Source organism: Mirounga leonina, unplaced genomic scaffold (genome assembly GCF_011800145.1).
Source record: "Mirounga leonina isolate KUSES-001 unplaced genomic scaffold, KU_Mleo_1.0 Mir_454, whole genome shotgun sequence".
Taxonomy (NCBI): Eukaryota; Metazoa; Chordata; class Mammalia; order Carnivora; family Phocidae; genus Mirounga; species Mirounga leonina.
In genome coordinates, this window is record NW_023270763.1 from 14629952 (window position 1) to 14641973 (window position 12022).

At 42.5% G+C, this 12022-nt stretch overlaps 1 protein-coding gene across 3 annotated transcripts in view; it reads right to left on the reverse strand.

The window, feature by feature from the left end:
- Nucleotides 1-5116: 5116 nt before the first annotated feature.
- The window catches only part of LOC117999523 (S-adenosyl-L-methionine-dependent tRNA 4-demethylwyosine synthase TYW1), a 206348-nt gene continuing 199442 nt past the window's right edge, over nucleotides 5117-12022 (reverse strand). For 2 of the 3 annotated variants that reach the window (XM_034988723.1, XM_034988724.1), the window contains exon 15: nucleotides 5117-6124. In XM_034988723.1, coding sequence (XP_034844614.1) covers nucleotides 5903-6124 — 222 coding nt within the window. In that variant the 3' untranslated portion in view covers nucleotides 5117-5902. The remainder of the gene's footprint in view (nucleotides 6125-12022) is intronic. The other variant, XM_034988722.1, reaches the window with a different exon arrangement.

Below are 12022 nucleotides of genomic sequence, written 5' to 3' on the forward strand. Positions count from 1 at the left end.
AGGTGAAGGCATTATCTGGGGCTTAACCGCATCCTGATAAGAATTTGCAAAACCTAGAGAAGGGCTTGCAGAATGACTGCTTGTTCAGATTGTCTTTTCTCACCCAGAAGTGAGTCCTTTCGCTCACAGCCAGTTGTAAACATCTTGCCTTCTATTGAGGTCTGAGGCCCCTAGGGGTTTTTCTTCTTCTCTAACATCAAGACCAGGATTCCTGAAATCCATGAGAAGAAACCTAATGCACAGGGTTCCTTCCACACGAGAGGATTTTCTTAATCCAGAAAATGCAACAGATTTACAGCATTGTACCAAACATCTTCAAAACTGAGGCATGAAGATAACATGCTTCATTACATTAAATGAAAAGAAATGGGGGCACCTGGGTGGCTCAGTCGTTGAGCGTCTGCCTTCGGCTCAGGTCATGATCCCAGGGTTCTGGGATCGAGCCCTACATCGGGCTCCCTGCTCCACGGGAAGCCTGCTTCTCCCTCTCCCACTCCCCCTGCTGGTGTTCCCTCTCTCGCTGTCTCTCTCTGTCGAATAAATAAATAAATAAATTTAAAAAATAAAAAAAAGGGGGAAAAAAAAAAAGAAATGGTAAGAGACAAAAGCACTAAGCGGGACAATAGCCAGCAAGATTAGTCACTGCCACCATGTAGTAAATCAATCGTACCCCAGGAAGAGCTCATCAATTTGTATTTCAATAAAAAGTGAGAGAAACAACCCAGCACACTGAAAGAACAACAGAAAAAGATTAATCTTTCTGCTAACAAAATACACTGTTTTGAATATATATTTAACTCCAACTATAGGAGGGTTTCGATTTCAAGATTTAAGGAAAAGACTTAGCAATTTATTTCAAAAAGAAGTAGAAAACATTGTTTTCTCATACCTTTGTGTTATTCTCTTAAAATAATACATATTCGGTCATGTGTGGCTTCATATGATCTTTACATAATTAAGATGACCGGGATTTTGTATTTTGTGTTTCAGACTTAGCATTATATCATAAACTTCTTGTCGTTAAAAGTCCTTCGGAACCTTCCACTCGGGGCCAGCACTCCACTCAGAGTGTTGATCAGGACGAGGATGACCCCCATCCAAAGGGCGTTTTTTGTCATGCTCTTGGTCACGGCTCACTGGCCTCGTCACGGTTGACCAGTCTAGTCTTGATTCGCCCTCCTCCCTGAGTGTCTGTGCCTCCACCGGCTGGTTTGTCCCCTGACCCTCCCCAGTCAACTGATCCTTCCTTCTCCGCCCCGCCACTCCCCGCTGGGCCTTCACGAGCAGGCCTTCTCCTCTTCCCGTTATGTTGTCTCCTCAGGTGACCTCAGGTCCCCTTGAGGCTTTGAGTAGAACTTAAGACAACGATCTGCACATTTCGCCTCCCCCCTCCCGCCCCCACTAAGACCCATATGCCTGACCGTTCCCTCCACCTTCCCCTGGGAAGTGTTAAGAAACAAAATTCAACTGGGTAAATTTGAAGATCTAATTGGCGTTGTTAGAAGCTCCATGAATTGGGCAGCATCCCATCTAGCAAACAGACGGAGCTCCTGGGAGTTGTACAAAATGGAAGGTTTTTACAGGAAGGAGGGTGGGGCAAGAAAGTTAGAAGCAAAAGAAAAGAAAGGATTATTTCAGGCAAGATCACCTTCCCTCAGGGGGAAGTGCAGGGAAGCTTATTATATGCAGGTTACCTCATCTTCCTTTGGGGGATGGAGAAGGCCCTGTGAGGGAGGGCCTCGTTGGTGCCGACCAGAAAGTTCCCAAGTGGAGAGGAGAACACTTCACATTTCTGGGGTTGGTTGAAACTGCAATTAGGTTGAGGATTAAGCCCTGGTTTGGTGACTTGGCCTAGTCCAAGTAACACCATTTTGGGCCTGCGATTTTCTTTTTAACATTAGTCATGCCCACGTGTCCACAAATGACCCAGGATGTCCCCTCAGCCCTCTGCCAGGGTTAAGCAGCCTGGAGAATGACCCCATCGTCCATCCTGTCCGCACACCAGAAAATCAGGAGTCATCCTGGACATTTCTTCCCTCCTCCCTACCCCCTCACCCCAAACTAACCAATTTGTGGCCAAATCTATGTTACCCTCCAAGGTCTTTTTCCAATCTATCCACTGCTCTCCATCCCCACCACCAGGGTCAGCATGGAGGGGTGCGCACTGCCCAAATGCCACCACCCAGGGATCACCTACCAACTCATCTCCCTGTAGGTCTTTCCAAGCCATTTTGCAATCCCACAGCTAGAGTGCTTATTAAAAAGCAAATTTAATCATGGTGTTCCTTTGCATTATTGCTCTTAGGGCCTGGCCTGGCCTACATCTCCCTGAGTCATCACCCATTATGTTTCCCTGAGTGTCCTGGCCCTTTCCCACCCCTTCTGCAGCACCCTCCAGGTACTGTGGCCTTCCTATAGCTACTCAGATGTGCCGTGACCCTCTGCGACCCAAAGCCTTTGATCGTGTTCAGTCCTCTACCTGCAGCCTTCTTCCCTGAGCCCACCTCTGGAGTCCAGACTCCTGTAGGTTCCAGCACACTCAGGGCACATCTCCCCTGACTAGGAAATCTCTCCACTGACACACTCACATCGAGACCGTCCCTCTCCGTAGCACTTACCACAGTGTGTTTGATGACTAACATTTATTGTGTGAATCTTTGTCTTTGGTGAATGTCAGCATCATAATGGCAAGAATTATGTTCCCCTCTTTTTCCTTAACTTACCAACGAATCCTCGGCCATTAGAACACAATCAGTGTTTAATAAACATTTGTTGAAAGGATGAATTACCTACACAATGTGGTGTAATACAACTTCGCCATTCTTTCAAGAAATATTAAATGCCTAGGATATTTTACATTTAGGTTTCCTGAGTTTTGCTATTATAAAATGCTATAATAAATACTTTTAAGCATAAAACTCTTTTTCTCATTAAATTAGTTTTTCAAAAATAAAGGCTCTTGGGATATACTGCCAAACTCCTTTGCAATAACTGTATTCTACCTTAATATGATATAGACATTTCGCTAATTTGATAAAAAAAATTAGCATTTCTTTGCTGAAAGTGAACAGCTGTTCATATTTTGCAGCTAGCTCTATTTCCTCATCAATGAAACTTTACGTTCTCTAGCCCTTGCTTATTTAACCAGGCAAGTCTTACTAACATTTTTAAAATGAAACGATGAGATTTTAGAGTCAATCCTATTTCATGCAAACTATTTTTCCCATTTTGTCTTTTTAGTTTATGTGATGTTTGATATTATTAGATACTTGAACATATTCTGTAAAGTTTTTGACCTTTCGAAACTGTATGAGTTCTCACATTGTTTTATATCTACAAGTTGTTCTCAAAGTGTGTGCTCTCTCTTAGCGTTTGTATAACCACGAATGTGTCAGAAAACATACTGCTCTCCACTGCACACCTACAGTACCAGAAACTGTGGGGTGGGACCCAGAATCTGTGTTTTAACAAGTCCTCCAGGTGACTCTCCTGCATGAGAAAGTTTGGGAACCCTGATCAAGAAAGGCCTTTTTCACCTAAGGTTTCTTTGGAGCTTTTTTTTTCATTTGACTCTTCCTAGTATTTAGTGGAAAGAACAGAACTAAATTATTTTTTCTTCCAAATTCCCATTGATTTATGATGCTTCTCTTATGCTATATTGGTTTTAATAAACATTCAGCATTTGCGCTTTGCTTTTTTTACAGCTTTATCGAGATATATTTCATATATCAAAAAATTCACCCATGTAAAATGTATATTTCCCTCCATACCCCTTTGTGCTATTACTGTCCTACAAATTACATCTTTACACATTGTAAGTCCATCAACAAAGTGCCATAATTACTGCTTTACAATAGGAGTTACCATTATACGGTCTTTCATAAAACCTATGTAGTTACTTTTACCAGTGCTCTTTACTTCTTCATGTAGCTCTGAGTTAGTGCTTAGGGTACTTTTCATCAGAGCCCGAAGGACTCCCTTCAGTATTCCTTGTGGGGCAGGTTTGCAGGTGAATGCTCTCACTTTTTTTTTACCTGGAGATGTCTTCATTTCTCCTTTATTTTTGAAGGAGGATTGAGACAAAGGATTGTTGGTTGAAAGCCTTTTCTTTCTGCCCTCCGAAGACGCCACCCCACTGTCTCCTGGCCTCCATGGTTTCTGATGAGAAGTCAACAGTTAATTTTACTGATTTGTCTCTTAACAGATGATTTTCAATTCATTGTGAAGATTTGGTTAAATGTCAAAACTCTAGAATTCATTGATTTTAGTCACTTTGCCCATATTTCCTTTGTTTTAGAGGGCAAGTGGGTTCACAGAAGTCCTTACTGTGGTTGAAAAAGAGGTTGAGGATGGTCCAAAGCCCTGCATGTTCTGTCTCCGGCGCCCCCTCAGCACGAGCACTTGCTTTTTAACACTTCATCCCACTTTAGGGTGTTTTTGCATTTCTGTTCAATGAACACTAACCCATCTGGGTTTCAATGAGATCATGCCTCACTGGCCTGCACCACTCCTGTCTCTTGTCTGTCTCAGTCACCAGAACAGGAGGAGACCAAACATAAGCCTGAAGATGAGGTGGGTTCAAGAACAAAGGATTTCAATGATGCTTTGCCATCCCATCCCATGTCACTTAGATATAACTACAGAGCCTAGTTTTCAACTGAGTGAGTAGGCAGGCTATATTATCTAGGAATTTCACTTCAGCAGAAAAGAGAGGTTTACAAAATAGCTGATATATAAAGAAGAGGTCGATTCTGATAGGGCTTCAAACCACGGGACTAGAAGCATCTTTAAAATAAACACTCAGGGGCGCCTGGGTGGCTCAGTCGTTAAGCATCTGCCTTCGGCTCAGGTCATGGTCCCAGGGTCCTGGGATCGAGCCCTGCATCGGGCTCCCCGCACAACGGGAAGCCTGTCTCTCCCCCCTCCACTCCCCCTGCCTGTGCTCCTCTCTCAATGTGTCTCTCTCTGTCAAATAAATAAATAAAATCTTTAAAAAAAAAAAAAAGATTAAAAAAAAAAATTAAAAAAAATAAAATAAAATAAACACTCAAAAGAAAATTCTAGCCTATACAAGAGATTTTATTAATTAAATTTTTAGGATAAAGGAATTTTTTAAAAAATAACTATGATATTTTTAAAACTATTAAGTATTTAATGATGTTTTCAATGAGAAAAAACTTGAGCCCTAAAAACAGATTGTGTAAAGTAGCTCAGGCTACAAGAGGGAAAAGAAGATGGGGACCTGCTCTGTGAGGAAGGTGTACAGGGGTTCGAAGTCTGTCTGCAAGACTAATTACTCCTTGGCATCCCAGGGCATTCCTCCTACGGAAGAGGGCTCCGACGCGAACACCGCCCCCCAGGCCTTCCATTGCAATTTGTAGGAGAATGGAATGAGATCTAGTACATGTAGATCCAATTCAATTTCATAAAGGGCTGGTACGAAGCAAAAATTTAATGTAATCTATGCAGTATTTAAAAATAATCAAGAATTACGACAACTTGAATGAGTCCCGGGAGGTGTTATCTTAAGATATAAAGAAGGGATGGAGGTCCTGGAGGGAGTAGATACACTTATCTTGGGGAGGAACAATCCACAAAGGCCAAGAACCCAGTTCATTCCTCACAACACCCCAGGAACAACATTCTAGTGAGTTTCACAAGTTATAATTCAAAGCCCTCGGTTCCACTCTAAGGACCATGTCCTTCCCCTGGAACGGTGGTCCTCTAAGAAGTCAAATCAGGAGAGGGCCTAAGCTCTGGAAAGCAACCCCGGGACGTGACTTGCGTCCCCTCTACATGAAATAGAACTCGTGTAATGTGTCCTTGGAAAAATCACAGCAGGGGGTGAGAACCTTCAGGGCCATCAGTTCTTGTCCTTCAGTACCCTATGGTCAGATGAATCTCAACATCCAGAAATATCCTTTGATTTGTTCTTTCTCTGATATCTTGTGTCCTTGGGATCAAAGCCTCTTTCACAGGCACCAAATAATGCCCAGTGAGGAGTTTTCGCCACATAATCCTTTGCGCTGAAAGTTGCTGATCCGCCACTGTCTTCATATTCCTGCATGAGCTCCTGGAAGCGGTTATAATCGATCCATGTCCACCACTCGCTATCAATCTTAAACTGGAAAGAAAAAGTGTAGTCAGGTCAGAAGTAAAAACATCCATTTAAAAAAAAGGAAAACAAATATTTTAAAAATTCAAAGATAAGCCTGATTTCTTTTCTCCCTATCAAGTTAAAGAAAATTCCTTCATGCTCCAGATATGGTTCCATATCAAAGCTGAATGAACGACAGTCAGAGGGGAGTTTCTTTTCCCCCAGGACTGCTAGGATTGCTGCTACGCTGGATGAGGAAGAGCCAAGTGCTGAATAAAGGACTCATCCTGGAATTGCAAGTCAAGTTTATCTTTAGCAGTATCACTGAAAGAAGGTTAATTAAATTTTTTTGGCATTATCATGTGTTAATGGACGAGTTAATTCTAATTCCTGTTGTTGCCACTTTCTATTTGGTATGAGTTTTCTTGGTTGTGTTAGCAGCACCGAGTGGGATCCGTTTTATTATTAAACTGTGCTTGAGTTATTAGCGAAGCTTTAATCAATGACTTCTAATTCTGAAATGCTAACTAAATGGCTCAAACTAGCCTGTTTAACCTAACATGGATACAACACCTCGTTAGTGGAAAGCCTTGTTAAGAATTTCAATTCACTAAAGGGGAATAATTCAATTTGTACTCTTTTAAGAAAACTGCTTCTCAAAAGTCATTGTAGAATAATGACCAGGAACGAAGAAACCAGAAAATAAGTTGATGAAGCTCTCAAGGAATTACTAATTGAACTGTGAAGGCTTTTGACTCAAAGCATCTATTTGGAACTCATTTGTGTAAATATATAATACGTAGATACCTGATTTATTAACAGAAAAATCATTCCATTAAGCTGCTGTCTTCTAAAAAACCCTGATTATGTATATGTGCTGCCGAAGCGAGCACTAAAAAACCCTGATTATGAACCAAGTGAAATAACAATTTCACGTTCTAGCTGAGAAAAATATTGAAAATGTATAGCTTCTTGGATTCAGAATATTAAAATATGCTGAATTTCAATGACATCTGATTTTTTACCCAACAGCTAAGAGGTTTCTAGTGTGAAAAAAGTACCAAATAAATGGAAAAGTTTAGTCTATCTATGAATCATGAGAAATTATCTTCTAATAAGACCATTCTTTGAAATGGTGCCCCAAGGGCCTCTATGAAAACTCTAACCTAAGATACAAAATCCACATCTCCCCATCATTTCCTCCCAAGACAGACTGCTCTCAAATGTTCTCTACTACCATGAAAACAATCCGTCATCCCTGGGTACTGAGCCTCAGAACTCCAGAGTCAAAGGTGCCCCCACCCCTCCCTGGCCCCTCACATCCAAAAAACGTCAGGCCCCATGCATTCCTCGTTAGCAGCATTTCTATCGTCCCGACACGATCCTAACACAGGCCCTCATTTCTGGGACTCAGCGACCATCATCCTGCTGATGGGTCTTCTGATGCCAGGTTTGGCTGCTTCCACCTTCTGCAGACTGAGATTCTGAGCTACAGAATCTACTCTCCAACACAGTAGAGCCCCATTCCTGAGAATCTGCAGTGCAAATATCAAACCTCCATCTGGAGGCTCTTCATGAGCTAACTGCCCTCTCACGTGATTCCTATCCTACTCCCTCTGTCTGACCAACACCTACTCATGCCTCAGGTTCCCTCATAAACGCCCTTCGCTCTGGGAAGTCTTCCCGAATCCCTTGAGGTGATGAGAGTTCACCTGCCACAGGACCTCACTCCCCTGAACCTGGCCCATGACATAGGAGAACTGCTTCTGGAGTGACCTCCCCAGCCCAGTCTACCCGGCATCAATACTGCTGGCTTTGTGAATATATCTGACGTACCATTTATGCCGGCGCTTAGGACATACAGGGGCCTGGCCTCCTTCTCCTTACCTCTTAACAAAGCTAGAAGACCACACAATGAAGGAAATTTCCACCTGTTCTACTGACATCTTGAGAGGGAGCATGTGATTCCGCTGCTACTGGCTCTGTAAACGAGACTGTGCTGTTTTCAGAGCGGACTCACGGAGGGGCGCACTACTCACCCCTTACTGGAATCGGGTAACACTCCAGCTGGTGGAGGAGTAAACATGTCGTTACCATGGATGACAGTAACATGAGGCCAATAACGATGGCTACCTTTTATTCCTCCCTCTTCTAACAGTTATGGAGTGCTAACTATGGACTTGGCCCAGTCACAGATATTTTTTTTTTTTAAAGATTTTATTTATTCATTTGACAGAGAGAGACACAGCGGGAGAGGGAACACAGGCAGGGAGAGTGGGAGAGGGAGAAGCAGGCTTCCCGCAGAGCAGGGAGCCCAACGTGGGGCTCGATCCCAGGACCCTGGGATCATGACCCAAGCCGAAGGCAGACGCTTAACGACTGAGCCACCCAGGTGCCCCCAGTCACAGATATTTTAAAAATAATTATAATATAACGTGGCGTGTGCAGTGAGTGAGGTTATGCATAAGGCACTCCCAGAGTGCAGAGGAAGATGTGATAAATCGCTCCCAGCCCCTCCCGGAGCTTGGTGCTATGCGAAAAGTCCTCCTAGGGGCTCTCTGCTTCGCTTGCTGGGTGAAACAGATAACCGAATTCTCCTCTTCCCTATGCCTCTCCCTTTGGACTTTAGATCTCTAGGTCCCTTTTTGGATTCCAAAGTCTGACCCCACAGGGTCCACAGTCCTGGTCTACCTTTTCCCTCAAACTCCACCAATCATCACTTGCCATGGGTATTCTAACAGGGACTAAAAAATTAGCTTAAACTAGAGCAACAGACTTAAAATCTTTTTCACCACAACTTACAATAAGAAGTATATTTTGTTTCTCAATCTAGTGTACACACACATACACACACAGGCTCTGGAAACACAACTTTCACAAAACTATGGCAATGATTTCATTAAAAAAAAAAAAAGTCACTTGCTATAGGCTGGTAGGTTCCCTAACCCCTAATGCAATTAAGATCTGGTTTCCTCTGACTACAGAATTCTAACTGTGGCTTAAAATGGAGGAAGTCAGTTGCACAAATATGACAACTATAAGCTAACATCTGACAACTGACAACTCTGATTGCTAAAGTCTAAGAAGAGCAGGTATATTAGCTTTTTGGTATCTACCATAACAAAATACCACAGACTGGGTGGCTTAAACAGCAGATATTAGTTTTCCTACAGTTCTGGAGGCTAGAAGTTTAAGATGAAGCTTCCGGTAGATGGCCACATTCTCACTGTGGCTTCACAGTGGGGGGGCAGTGGGGAGTCTCTTCTTATGAGGACACCAATCCCATCAGATCAGGGCCCCACCTTTATGACCTTCATTTAACCTTAATTATCTCCTTAGAGGCCTTGTCTTAAATACATACCCCCTGGGGGGGCTTAGGTCATCAACATGTGAATTCTGAAGGGACATTAATATTCAGTCTAGAATAGCAGTTAACTCTTAAATTTGTTAACACTAAGCCATCAGACTCCTAAGACAAAAATGAATCCATTTATGCCCCCTCTCAAGACAATCTGAGAATAATACTAAATAATAACTCAGAAAAAGTCAAATTGTTTCAGGCAAAAGGCAGAAGCTAAAAGGGCAAAATCTGGTATGACTGGCAGAAAAATATGGCTGGAAGACGGAGATGCATAAACAGGAGAATAAAACCCCAAATCATAAAATTTGAGGTTAAGTATGCTGAGACAGGACGTCACCCTGCTTCAAGAATTCCTCAAATCCAACAGTAAGGGAAGTGGCAAATCTATGCAGAATTATAAATAAACTCAAAAGGTCACAGATGATCTCAAAAACACACCACAAGTGCAATAAAGTATGGCCCTAGCTGAGAAAGCCAGACTGCTAAGGATCTGTGGCCTTGTGGGGCAGATGGGCCAGTGCCATGGGCTCCCATCGTCCAGAACAAATAGCAGTACCAAGGGTTGTGTTCTCATTATTTTCTCTCTTTCACAGAGGGAAAATTTCATTGAACAGAATAATGACAAATAGATTCTTTATTATTTTAATGTTTAAAAAGAGTCTGTTAAAGATGACAGATTAAACACATGCATGTACTTCACTTCTTGAACTCCCACTCGAGTGACACTAAAGGTATATCTAAAAGATATATAAACCTGTAAAAGCAAAGAGATCAGGAGAGGAGAAAAGAGTATCAAACTTGTAGCAATAACTGGCTCAGCAGACCCAAGAGAACTGCATCTGAAGCTAGCAAGTAGAAAAATCCAAGATTCGACCTGATTGATACCTCAGAATTCCCCAAAGGCCTGGAAACTGGTGGTACCAGACACCTCTAGAAGTAGGGACAGAAGAAGCACCAACTCCCTGCACCCCCAAAAAAGCCCCAAAGATAGATTTATATACTGTGTAAGAAACTGTTAGAATCCCAAGTTCCTCCACACCCTGCATATACACACAGCTGAGCAGCTGCCCAACCTACCCACCACCCTCCCCAACAGAAGACAGATTTATTCTCATAAGACAGTAGGAGAGAAAATCCATGGACTAGGGGGTAGCAGGTAGAGCTGAAAACAGAAATGAGAGTTCAGAACAGCCCTAATCCCCTGCCCGCTTCCCTACCTCTGATGGTCATGCAGCCTGGGGAAAGCAGGAGACCCTTCTGGCCAGCCCAAGAGGACTGACTGAAAAGTACTATTTGGGTTTTCCTAAGGAAATGACTCAGCTATATTTCTCTAAGATAAAGTCAAGCCCAGTCCACAGACTTAGGACTTCAATACGTTTTTTAGTTTCCCACTTAAATATGAGCAGACAACTAGTGAACATGTGAAGAAAACTTCTAACAAGAGAACTAAAAGTAAACCAAAGGAAAAGAGTAACAGAGTAAACAGAGTGTAGGCAAGAAAACAGCAAACAAAATGAAACCCCAAACAACTAAACTAAAACAACTATCCTCAGAGAAATGAGACAATACTGTATCCATAAAAAAAGTTACCCTATAAAAAGAAACACTCAAGGAATGAAAAGAACCTTAGACTTTAAAACTACAGGAGCAAAGATGAAAGATTCACAGGAAAGTTAAGAAAAAAATTTTAAGAGAATTTCCTAAACAGGAGAGAAGGTACTAAAAAAATAAATAAAAAACTAAAGGACTAGCCCAAGAGACCCAATTTAAAATAACACCAGTTTTTGAAAGAAAGGAGAAAAAATAGGAAGGAGGAAATCCTCAGTGAAATAATTCTGGAAAAAGAATTTATGAAGTGAGGGGCAGGAGTTTCCAGATTAAAGGGGTGCACAAAGGATAAGAATAGACACACTGCCTGAGGCACATCTCAGTGAAATTTCAAACAGTGGAGACAAAAGGAAATCCTAACAAGGGAAAAACGGTCATCCACAAAGGATTAAGGATCAGAATGCCTTCAGAGTTCTCAACCACCACAGTGAGAGCTCAGACAGTGGTTCCGACTGCACAGGGGCGAGTATGCAGCTTAGAATTCCATACCCAGCAAAACTATCAATCAAGTGTGTAGGGAGAATAAAAACATTTTTAGACATTTAAGTTCTCAATAAATTGGACCTCCCACATAACCCTTCTCAGGACTCTACTGGAGGATGTTTCATCTGAATGATTCAGGGATCCCCAAAACAAGACATCCCACACAAGAGAGAGCTCAAGGAAGTCCCAGTATGACAGTTGTGTGTCCAAAGCAGGTGGGTCAGAAAGTGCCTCTGGGGAGATTCCTTTAAAAAGATGAAAATGGGGGCGCCTGGGTGGCTCAGTCGTTAAGCGTCTGCCTTCAGCTCAGGTCATGATCCCAGGGTCCTGGGATCGAGCCCCGCATCGGGCTCCCTGCTCAGCAGGGGGCCTGCTTCTCCCTTTCCCACTCCCCCAGCTTGTGATCCCTCTCTTGCTGACATAGTGATCCCTCTCTTTCTGTCAAATAAATAAATAAAATCTTTAAAAAAAAA